A 13060-nucleotide genomic window follows, 5' to 3' on the forward strand; every position below is an offset into this window, starting at 1 on the left:
CGAAATTTCAAATATCTGACAAAACGCAAAACATGTGCCATAACACGCTTCACCTCCCACAAAGAGGAATACCTTGACATGTCAACAATAGCTAGTTCAAGCTCAGGCTCGGACTAAGAATCAGCCACGATTAGAGATAAGCATTCCGACTCTAATGAACCACGCTTTTGTATTTTAGGCCAATCATCATTATGGGTTATCCAATCTGGATAACACAGTATCGGAACTGTCCAGGATCTCAGACAACATACAACAACTCAGCATGCCAGCTATACAACAACTGATTTTATTCTGTAACTTAAGCTTAGTGTGGTCACTGACCGTTACAACACAAACATAATAATAGCCACAGTGGCCATACAAAACAACCCAACACGTATACAATCCCGGACATCCTCCAGGGCCCAGAATCCAAAACCCATAGTAAACTTAGTATTATTTTAGAAAAGGATATAATGATCTAGCTGTGTAGAGAATATGTACTCCATAACTCCACTAAAAGTTTCTCTTATTATATTACTCTCCGATATTAGTTTTGTTAATCTCTCTATCAAATGTATATTTATAGAACACTTAAAGTTTATCAATCAATTTGGTTAATTTGTGAAAAATTCTGGCGTGCAATCACTGCTGCGGCTCGTTGAGGTCTTCTAGCCTGATCTACAGCAGTTGAATCATCCTCGACAGTAGGCGGCTTATCAATATCGTAACATACGACCTCTAGCGGATAAAACTTATTGGTGGGACGGTTTGTAGTTCCGGTGTCGGTACAAATTACGGCTGAACGTACATAACCATCGCTTCCTCTGATTAATTCCGTTATAACACCATACTTCCATTATAAACGCGGTGTATCATCGTGTATCAATACAACCATATCTTTACGTACTAGTTCTTGATTTTTACCACTTTTCGAACAATGCCATTCGCGAACGCTAACTAGATATTCCCTTAACCATCTACGTTTAAAGGATATCATAAGCGCGGCACGATATCAATCTGCACCCAATAAGTAGGTGTGATGGTGTTAGAGGTTCGTCATCTTTGATATCAACGGAAAAGTTATTCAACGGTCGATCGTTTAATACAGCTTCTATCTCGGTTATAGCGGTTCTCAACTCTTCAAAACTTAAACTCTGACGCCCAAAGACCTTCTTGATAGTCACTTTAACCAAACCTACAAGTCGCTCCCAATAGCCTCCTTGCCACGGAGCTCTTTTAGTGATATACTTCGACGTAAGTCCTTCTTTGGCGAAATACCTCCGCAAATCAGAAGACACTAGTATCTCTTTAATTTGACCAGCTGCACTTATAAAAGTCTTCGCATTATCCGAATATATAACCTTAGGTAGAGATCGGCGGCTTGTAAACCATTGAAACGCATGAATAAATGTATCGGTACTAAGATCCTGGCAAAGTTCGAGGTGTAACGCTCGTGTATTCGGACACCGGAATAAGCATACATATGCTTTAATATTCCCATACAGCGGTCCTAAGAAATCTAAACGGGTGTAATAGAACGGTGGAACGTCGGTTACTCTGCTCTGTGGTAATGGCGGCGAATCCGGAAGAGAATACGGTAATCCGGAAATCAGGAGGCACAATACGCACTTACGTAAATATTTCTTCACAAACGGTCTTATTGACGTTATCCAGTATTTCTGTCTAATCATCGCGATTGTAGAATTGACTCCCATATGAAAACTGCGACTATGCGCGTCTTTTACGATCAGAGCTTCAAAGTCACACTTCGGCAATAACAAAGGGAATTTCGCGGTATCTTCCAATGGAGAATGGTGTAATCTGCCGGCACTACGAATAATTCCATACGAATCTACATATAAACGCAAACTTTTAACAATCTGATTCTTATAAGTCCCGTTTGTAGATCAAGTAGAACATCCCTGTAACCATTCGCTTGTATGCTAAGAAACCGAAGTGTCTCCGCTTTATCTAACTCTGAACTGTCAAGTTCATCACGATTACGATTGAGTTTGTCTTTAATATTCGAGACAAATCGAAGCACAAGCGCTGTTACTCGGTAAAGTTCGATCAAACTAGAAAATCTTGAGACATCAATCAGATTTGCGATATCTATCGGAAGTTTAACGCCTTTCTCGCATTTTGAGTCTAACTGAAGATTCACATTGACGGACGTATCAATCGGTAGTCCATCGAGTGTATAATTTTGAGGGATAACCGAATCAACTGATGAGGTAACAATCCCGGATGGACCATCTAACCATGACCTGTTATTAATCAAGTCTCTCGGGCAGCAGCCTCTTGTTATCAAATCAGCTGAGTTCATTTCGGACTTACAATAATTCCACTGCACGTGATCGTTTAACGCATTATCCTTAATCTCTTTTATACGATTTTCGACGAACACAGTTAACTTCTTAGATGACTTAATCCAAGACAAAACTATAGTGCTATTGGACCACATATACACATCTAAGTTCTCTAATGACAATTCCTGAACGATATGATTGGCTAATCGCGATGCTATCAGAGCAGCCATCAGTTCTAACTGTGGAATAGTCAATTTTTTAGCTACCGGCGTGACTCGAGACTTCGACATCATAAAAGCGGACATATCACCGTTAAAAAGATTAAACCCACTATCTACAGATTAAAAGAATTTGTCTCACCTGACGACGATCTCTAGGGTGAGATCGAAACGTTGTGTTTATTATATATTTCATATTGTTCGAATAAATAAATTCTTGATTTTAAATTCTTTTAATCTGTAGATAGTGGGTTTTAATCTTTTTATCTGTTCACCACGTTTGAGTGTGGTTATCGTACAAATGAATCACGTAAAACGGTACGTTTCGTAATCTCTGAATTCGGTGGAGATATATTCTTAACAGGTTTTAGTCCAAGCGTATCTTGTTCAGAATTCCAATTCAATCCGAGAACTCTGATTTTTATCGACTTATCACCAAGGTTATCCTGATCAGCCAACCGTTTAATCTCCATATTGTTACTGTTCCAACAACGCAATTTAAAACCACCTTCACTCATGAGTTTACAGGATTCAGCGTAGAAGATTTTGAGCATCTTGGATATTCGGTGACGACATTATAACATCGTCTACCTAAATGTTTTTTAGAATAACTTTCGAGATCCACGACGGATTCAATAATAGATATTTGTAAATAGTCGCATTCAAAATGAATGGTGAGAACCAGGCTCCGAACAGCACTACTCTAAATCGGTACGTAACTAAATCACTCTTCGGGAGGGTCGAGTCACTGAGCCATAAAAAACGAGTGAAATTGCGATCACGTTCAGATATCAATATCTGTAAAAATGCGTTTTCTATGTCTGCGACTACGGCTACTTCGTTCAAACGAAAACGTAATAACGTGGCAGAAATATCGTTCTACATCGGCGGACCCGCTTCTAAACAGTCGTTTAAGCTAGGACTTGTTTTACATGCTTTACAGCTACAGTTAAAAACTATTCTACACGGCGTAGTAGCTGACGATCTGAAGACTGGACGATGCGGTATATAATGGCTATCTGGATCTCTCCAGTCCGCATCTGGAACAAGTTCTATGAATCCCCTAGCTTCCTGGTTTATCATAATATTCGCGTAATCATCCAAGTGCGACGTTTTTACTAATCGATTTATCGTGGATTCAGTACGACGTTTACACACGAGATAATTACTCGATAACGGTGGATGTTCACTCTTCCAAGGAAGACTAGCTATATACTGACCAGCATTACTGTCAAACGATATAGATGTATCGCAATATTCCTGAATCTGCATCTGATCTTTATCTTTACTATCAGGCGGTTTGATGCCCATTGTATCAAGATCCCAGAATCGGCGCAAATCAAAGTCACTGTTCGAATTAACTAAACTACTAAGAACTGACGCATCTCTACACTCAGTAGTAGTAACAGGACCGGAAATTACATATCCTAACGATGTACGAACTGCCATAGGACCATCGCTGTCGGGTTCGCCTATTTGTTCGCTCGAAACAAAATCGTAGTAATATTCTGATCCTATTAATAACTGGTTATCGAACTTATCGGATCGATCGAGAGGGTGCGCTAATTTCAGTCCCTTGAGATATGTGCGATTTTGTAACTGCTGTTTACCCGACGAAACATTAATAGGAACGGAAATCCGCGGTATAACTAACGCTTTAATATCAGTAACGGATCCATCTTCGCAATGAACTCCTAGTTTGACTACATCAACAGTTTGAACTTTCTTTACTGTGGCCCCGAAATTCGATACACTGATAGTCTCACTTCCGATCGGTTCTAATGCTAATCCATCCATGACTGACTTACAGACAAATGTTCTCTGTGATCCGTCATTGAACAAAATGTTGGTGTCACATGTATTACTGTCACTCGAAACAGGTACAATGGTGGTTTTTAGAAGTACTGCTTCTCTGACATCAGTATCAGTTGCAATCGCTACGCCTTGGTGTGTCTCTTGATTACTCTCCAGCTCCTTATCAGGCTGCGGTTTATCATCGGTCGATGTTGACTCTCGCGGTGTCTCTTTATCTGGTTTACTAGGTTTCGGTTTTTCGGCTTTTTTCGGTGGACAGATACTCATGTGGTGTTTTCGCTGACAAATCCTGCAAACATACTTCGATCTACACTTTACAACACGGTGCGATGGACCGAGACAATTAAAACATAGTTTATTGGTCATGATATAGTTTTCCGTTCGTCATAACTACGTACTTTAGTACAATCACTCGGATAATGGTCTTCGGATTTGCAGTAAACGCAATGTTTCATTTTATTCGATTTGTGACCGGTGTCACGATTTCGCTTCGTACCATTTGTACTGCTGTTACCATTAGCGGTCGTTGAAAATAACTCCAAAACGGTTGGAACGCTATTCGTATGTCCTTCGGCTTTACGGACTTTAAGTTTGTCATTCAGAAATGAACGTAATTCTTCGAACGTGAACTGCTCATCGCCTTTAAAACGTATCAAATTCCCGCGCATAGTAGAAGTAAACTTATTATAGATGATTGATATGAGCATATCACCTAAGCTCGAACTATCTTTCCCGATTGCTGCTAACGTTCGAACATGTGCTGCTAAATTATCACGAAACTTTCTCAAACTCTCGAAATTATCTTGCGGACTCGGAAGTGACACGATCGCCTGCATATGAGCATTGATTGTCTTATGCATCTGTGTGTATTCCGAGTTAAGAACAGCGATAGCTTCTACATAATTAGATTCAGTCAACGATAGTCCGGTAATACGCAAAGCTGCTTCATCTTCTAATAATGACTGAAGATGTTGAAACTTCTGAATCACTGGAATATTCTTGGCATCGTGTACAGCGGCTTTAAACGAGTCCCAGAAAATCGGCCACTTTGTAATGTCGCCACTAAATTTCGGTAGTTGAAGTTTTTGTAAATTACATTTCGGTCGATCAGAACTACTCGTACCAGAACTCGTGCCTGGTTTCGTATCCCGAATGTACTGCTCGTAGTAGTCTACGGTCTCGGTAGTGTGATAGTTTAAGTTCATAGTTGTCGAATTCTTTAGAATAAACATCGTCTCCGTCAATTTTATCGAGTATCTCCTCTACTATCGAACTAATTAAATCGATCTTCTCATTTAATTGATCCAAAAAATGTTTCAAACTGTCCACATCTGGGTTTTGCTTAGTCTGAGAATTAGTTATAGCATCGGCACTATTTTGTAGTTTCGTCGCGGCACTCGTTTGACCACGATATCTCCGCTTCAGATTCCTTACTACGTTGGAATCTGTATCAGCCATAATTACTGAATAGTTACTAAATAGTTCCCAATTCCTTTAACGCTTATATGTATTCTAGTGCGTTTAGCTCGATGGCTCGAGGGACCAGTGTCCAGGATCTCAGACAACATACAACAACTCAGTATGCCAGCTATACGACAACTGATTTTATTCTGTAACTTACGCTTAGTTTGGTTACTGACCGTTACAACACAAACATAATAATAGCCACAGTGGCCATACAAAACAACCCAACACGTGAACAATCCCGGACAGCAACCTTGAATCAAGATATCACTCGGATTGTCATTCGATGGAACGTACATCCAGTGACCCCCTGGAACCTGTTTCTTGATTATTTTCACCCTATTTTTTATGAAAACAAGAAGGGATTTAGTTGATTTTATCCATCCAAGGGTTACCAAACTATCAGACCAGAGATGTATATCTAAGTCCAATTCTGAGCTATCAACAACCTGTTTAGCGAGCTGTGATGCAACGACTGCAGCGCACAATTCTATGCGGTATGGAAATTGGTTTTGTCAGCGCTACTTTACTTTTGGCGAGAGCAAGATAACAGGCCAACAGCTGTGGGAAACAAAGATATGCAGTTGCACCATATGCCTTCGAAGATGCGTCCGCCAAGACGTGTAATTGCTGTGGACCCGAATTTGCCGCTGATACTGGCAATCGTTCAACAATCGTTGAAGCTACAGGCTATAGTGCATTCGCGGAAACTACAGTCATAAACAATGTGCACGGGTGTCGTAGGCGACTTGCGGAAAACCGGGTGATGAGGTATATAGTGTGCGGATGAGTGATCATCGACCTCTTCTAGCGGTACCAACTCAATAAAACCACGTAATTCTTGATCCAATATCAAATCAGAGTATAAACTGAATAAATGTGGATCTTTAGCTAATTTACGTGCAGTAGCACGAGTACGAGCAGAACAAACTGCGATACTCGATGGCAGAGTCCCAAAATTGTCCTTCCATGGGAATTGTGCTATGTACCGACCTTCTTCATCCCTAGTGATTGTGCTATTATTATCTATGCATGAATTCAGAATCAGGACCGCCTGACAATTCAGATCTGCCTTCCCAGAAATTCTTCAATTCTAGGTCATAAGCTATAGCTAGTCTTCCTTGGAAGAGTGAACATCCACCGTTATCGAGTAATTATCTAGGTTATAATGACTTTTATCAATAGTAAGCATAGATGACGCAGAACAATCATGACAGGAATCTGAAAGATCACAAACTGGACCGGAGAGAACATACCCAACTTTAGTTTTGACTGCAACAGGGTCTAAATCAGTCAATCCCTGAATGAACTCCCCTTCTATGAATTGATAATACTGGTCAGCTCCAATAAGGATCTGAATATCAAAATCTCCTCCCGATGAGCACCAGTGACTAGCGAAATTCAACCCAGCAAAAGTGGTACAATTTTGAACCTCTTCCAACGATGGCACAATCAAAGATGTTGTGATTTTTGGCATCACAATAAGATCGACTAATACCGACTCTGATGGATCGATGGACTGAACGGAGATTCGCACTACGTCACATGCCCGACATTCGACAAACTGCGCACCGAACTCTGAAAAATCTACAATTTCGCGCCGTATAGGCTGCAACTCGAGTAACTCTGTTAACGGTTCGGATATAAAAGATCGTTTAGCCCCATCATCAAAAACAATATTAGCGAGCGTACTTGTATTATGATTATCTATATCAAAAACCTTAACGAGGGCAGTTTTTAAAAGTACACCGTTTCGCGTATTTGTTTACCCTGATTAACTCGATCGCGCCGTTTGAGAGTATGTGGCCGACGGACGTGACTGGGCTGCGTATCAAAAACCTTATCCACTCTACCAGCTGACTCTGAAATTTGCAAATTTTGAGAATTAGTATTTGAACTGTAACTGAAATGTCCAGGACATATGCTGCTATGATGTTTACGTTTACATAACTTGCATGAGAATTTAGAACTGTACTCAGAAACACGATGTGGCCCTGAACAATTGTAACATAGTCTATGACTTTGAACGAAAGGAACACGTTGATCATGTGTGACAGTTTGACACTTTTTCGTAATACTTGGATACTTAAAAATGACAGATATTGATTAAGGATGACCTAGGGAAAAGATTGCCATATGTTTCATGAATGTGAGATTGCCATATGTTTCATGAATGTGCACAAATTTTGAATTAAAAATGCCAAGAAGCGTTAATTAGGTCAGTTGGGTCAGTTAAGTGCCTTAATACACAACTTAAGAATTGCTTTTTGGGGGTCACCTATGATCTATGATAGAAGCATATATTCCAGCCCCTAAACCTTTTGTACCTAAGATGTGAAACCAATATTTCTGGGCTCCCGGACTAGGAGGGGGGTAAACATTTTGCATATGGGCAGCCCCAATTCAGAATTTGTAATAATTCATTCTATCATCCACAATACAAATAAGTTCTTGTTAATGAGTAATTATGATGCATGTACTTTGTATGGTTTTATTTTCAGGATTGATAGATGCACATACTCACCCAGTGTGGGCTGGAGATAGAGTTGATGAGTTCAGTTTAAAAGTAAGTACTCAGTGCTTGAAATTAATCCAAAAATATTGCAGTAATATCAAGTTTTTTGTGGTCTTATACTCATGATGACATTAGATGTGTGGCGTGGGCACGGTTTCCGTGAGGCTGTTTTTACGGTTAAATGGACACAGCCAAAAGTGGTCCTATTTTCCCCCGGATCCTTAAAAATTTCTCTGAGGAATTGCGAAAAGAAATTGATTATTATAGTGTTTTTATTTTAGTTAATTTCAATGTAACGATTGATTCGAAAATGCACGGCTGATGATGTAGTTCAATAGTAATAGTAATGATAATGTAGTAGGTAGCATACCTACCTTCCCTACAAAGCATACAGTAATTGTAGGACAGTAGGTCAATGACATTCCTACCCACCCTATTTTCCATAATGGTATTGTACACACACATAAGCCTTTGAAACTGTGTATAAGCAGTCTTCTCTCTGCGATACTTCAATGAATGAATGAAGTTCATACAACAAACACTACTCTGTGGTAGTTTTGTTCTGTGGTAGTTTTGTAGAATTTTTCTCCATCAATGTGTAATGCGCTTCCAGATGGTATTGGCAACCTGCGTGCGTTGGGCCATAAACTAAAAAAAAAACCTACTGAGAACGAACTCAAATCACAACGAACTCTAAAAATAAAATACAATATATATACGTTTATTAAGACAATAAGTAATAGAGCAATGAAATATTATCTAAAACCAATCACTAAACCAAACCAAATTTCACCCAAGTTGTACCCAATCCCAACCGTATTGTGTAACCAAATTAACTCAAAATTAACCCAACTAGTTACAAAATATTAACTTTTATCGATGCATTATTTCCTGAATAATTTTATCTAACAACGATTAAATTGAATTTTGAATTAAAGATATTTGAATGATACTCAACAACAGTGTCCAAATACAATCGCGCTATCGAACCGCAACACATCGCTGTGTGTACAAAATACACGGGAATTGTATCGGTACGATAAACCAATAGTAGTTGAAAACGAATCACGAACCAGTTTAGTTGAACCAATAGTCTCTAGAAGTAGACGACGAATTAAAAAATTGATCCTCCGTATATGACTATGATCACGAAATTTTCAAATCGGAATAAAATCCATAATGCTTGCAAATGTCTACATAACTATGGTCAAAGATTCGTAAAGACTTAGTGAATTTTTTGGTATCGTAGAACAGTATGATTTAAGTAGTCGAATGTCTTTACTACTGATATGATATTCGCGGTCATAAATTATCTAGCTAAAAACTGCTATTATAAAAGAATTGTTGCTATTGCAAAACTTCTCTTGTAGAAAAATACTTCACTTTATAACGGAATTTCCATCTTCAGTAATCCAGCTAACAATGATGAACAAAAATCCTTTCAAAAATCCATGACGGATCAGATGAAATTCAGTACAGCGATTAAGAATCAGTTAATCCTTTGATAGGAGTTAAACTAAAATAGCGGGAAGCTGTGTGGCAACCCCTGCTGCTGTTTAGAGATCCAAAAAACAACTCCCTCACCCCAGTCTAACAGGATGTCACATGCCCTTGAAATTCGGAGGAATCTATTAAGTAGCCCTCAGAAATAGAGTAAAATAGTTCAAACTTAAAATGATGAAATACATATCAAATATACCACCAGGTGTAGGTTCTGAGATGAAAGAATGAATGTAACTAATTGGAAAATCTTAGAAATCTATGAAGATTTTTTAGAACGCAGAATTAATGAAATGTACTAATACATAACATAGTACCATGCCTAAAAAGGATAATCAGCTGATACTGCAAAGCTGCATCCCAACCAACGGATTTCGAGAATACGGCAATAACTCACCAAAAGGAGAAGAGCAGTTTCCCACCCAAGATTGCGAATACCGGGTTAGATACAAATTCCCGGAAAAATATACCTAGTATAATCCTACTAGCTATTACTATATATTGTAGATTATATAAATGAACTAATCCTATCTACCTCAATAAAAAATACACCTTAAATAGACAAGGGTCACAAATGACTAATGGACATTTTTTACCATCTCCATCATGGCAACCCTGTGTCATGTTGCAAACTTCGGAACAACTGATAACTTACGTTGGCATCGGAATCAGCTCTCCCAGATTCCATCTTATTTACCAGAATGAACGTATAAATTCATTTACAGGATACACAGTTTATATACAACTTTATAGCAGATTACAGAGTGTTCTTTGGGACTTCAAGTAGAGTATCTGTTTAACTCAGACAATAATTATATAGAGATTGTGATGAAATGAAGAATAGGAAATATCTAGTAAATAACCATGAATGATGAAGGATAACTAATGTTACCAATATTATAGGCTCATTATAACCACAAGGTGCTAAAGACTATTCTACATTGGATGTTGTTTCATTTAAGAACTGTTTATTATTGTTTCATTTCTATCATATCTGAGAAGTGTTAATCCTTTAAAGAATTACGGGATTATGGGGGGGGGGGGGGCAGACAGACTCTGGTCATACATATCTAGTTTATACTAGCAAATGTATAAACATTCAGTGCATATGTTTTCCTGATATGTATGTGTTTTTCTGATATGTATGAATTTTTCTGATCTCCTCTAGGTTGTTCACGCTTAACAGGGATAAGCCAGGTGCCAGGTATAGTTGCATGCACAGTTCTGCCCAAGTAACAAAATAATGTTCCCACAACGTTGATCAAAAGTTTTTGATACAACATAGCGACATTATGAATACATCCTATTTGAACATTCAAAAACGTTATGTTGTCAGGTTGTAATAACGTCATCGGAGGTTGTAGATAGGTTACATTGAAACACTCTTTGAAAACTTTGTACAAACATTGACACACGTTACAAAAAAACATATGTTTTATATATTCATACGATCACAAATTATATTTTCATTTTTCTATGCACAAAACTAAAAACAAAAATGTTTTCGATAAAACGAATACTATAGAAATGATGATGATAATAAGGATGATTTAGTTGACATCCTCGGAAACTGGTGCTATTAAATTTGCTTCAGCCCGGAAAATAAAGTATTCACATTAAACATCATCGATAGTCTTTCTTGAATTGTTTATAGAATTTAAATCAGATAAATTGCACATATTCATTTAATACACAGTTTATAATTCTATTTTTATGGTTCAAATCTTGCCTGGGTTCAAATTACAACACACAATTAGCACAAATCTCAACTAGAGTTGATAATAAATGGGTTAAACATCATATAATTTTGGATTAAGTTACATCAAATTGCATGCCCAGTATACAGTTTCTACGATAGGTAAAACACAATATCCGTGTTGACGCGATGAGGAGAGAATCCCACAATGATAATAAAAAGTCCGAAAATGAAACTTCGAGATAGTAGTTTATTCAACGTTTCGACTATATCCTAATAGTCATCTTCAGGAATAATGAGATACTACAGAAATTATGAGATATATATACAATCCAGGGACAAAGAGACTAATTCAAGTAATCAGAGATGATACAAACTAAAGGAAAATTAACGTAGAAACAGTTACACGCTAAAATAGATTAAAGGGAAGCAAACTAAGGGGTGATTATAAACAACAATAGTGAGTATAATTATAAATGAAACTTAAAGTCAGTAGTAAAAAGAAAGACAAACTAAGGGGCACTTAAATTAAAACAAAGGTGAATACAAGTTAAGTCAGAGACGAAATTGATGAGAGAACAAATAACAAATAATCAAAGGGGAAATCAAGTGTTGAGTTTAACCAGTTTACAGAGGAATTTTGATATAAGTTTATTATGGGGTGAAAAACCATTGTTAAGGTTTACAACGTTGTTCGAATTTTCAATAATTAATGCAGATTCCAAAATATGTCTTCTAGTTTTATCGCTGCAAGGGTAAACTAATTCAGCATTAGCAAAATCAAAATTGTGTGAAGTCTGAAAAACATGACTAGCAACTCCGCTTTCAGGTTTAAAGTTTTTTACATCTAATTTATGCTCTTTTATGCGTTGATTAAGATTCCGACCTGTTTCTCCTATATATACTTTGTCGCAAACTTTACAAGGTATTTTATAAATTCCACAGTTTAGGGATTCGGTTTTCGGTTTGTTGTTAATCAATATGTTACTAAGTTTATTATTGTATTTAAAGATGAGTTGTTTATTTAGTGACCGAAGAGAAACTTTAGAATTCTCGAGGAAAGGTACATATGGTACAATGATAAGCTGTTTATCGGTAGCCAACGTAGGAGTTCTAAGGTTGTTATTTCTAAAATGCGTAGTACGAGCTTTAAGTAGAGCTTTTTTCAATAGGAAATCGGGGTAGGCAAGTTTTTTGAGAGATTGGTTAATATGGTGAATTTCATCGGGTAGAAATGAGGGGTCGCAAATTCTCAAAGCGCGAAGAAATAATCCTTGAGCTAAACCGAGTTTAATATCCGGAGAAGTAAAAGAGAAGTAATGGAGGTAGGATTCAGCGTTGGTAGGTTTCCTATAAACCGCAAATTTCAAAAAGGATCCACAGTTAAAAATCAAAACATCCAGAAAAGGTATTTTACTATTAGATTCCCATTCATACGTAAAAGCCAGAGACGGGTAAAGGGAGTTTAAATATATAAGAAAGTTATCAACATTGAAGTCAAAGGGAACCAAAGCCAGAACATCGTCAACATATCTGAGCCAGATTTTAGGGTGAATATCAG

At 37.7% G+C, this 13060-nt stretch overlaps 1 protein-coding gene across 4 annotated transcripts in view; it reads left to right on the plus strand.

Moving 5' to 3' along the window:
* The window catches only part of LOC141902016 (putative imidazolonepropionase), a 178455-nt gene that overhangs the window by 27467 nt on the left and 137928 nt on the right, over window positions 1-13060 (plus strand). For all 4 annotated transcript variants that reach the window (XM_074789644.1, XM_074789646.1, XM_074789645.1 and 1 more), the window contains one exon: window positions 8290-8354. In XM_074789644.1, coding sequence (XP_074645745.1) covers window positions 8290-8354 — 65 coding nt within the window. The remainder of the gene's footprint in view (window positions 1-8289; window positions 8355-13060) is intronic.

This window comes from Tubulanus polymorphus, chromosome 3, assembly GCF_964204645.1.
Source record: "Tubulanus polymorphus chromosome 3, tnTubPoly1.2, whole genome shotgun sequence".
Classification (NCBI taxonomy): Eukaryota; Metazoa; Nemertea; class Palaeonemertea; order Tubulaniformes; family Tubulanidae; genus Tubulanus; species Tubulanus polymorphus.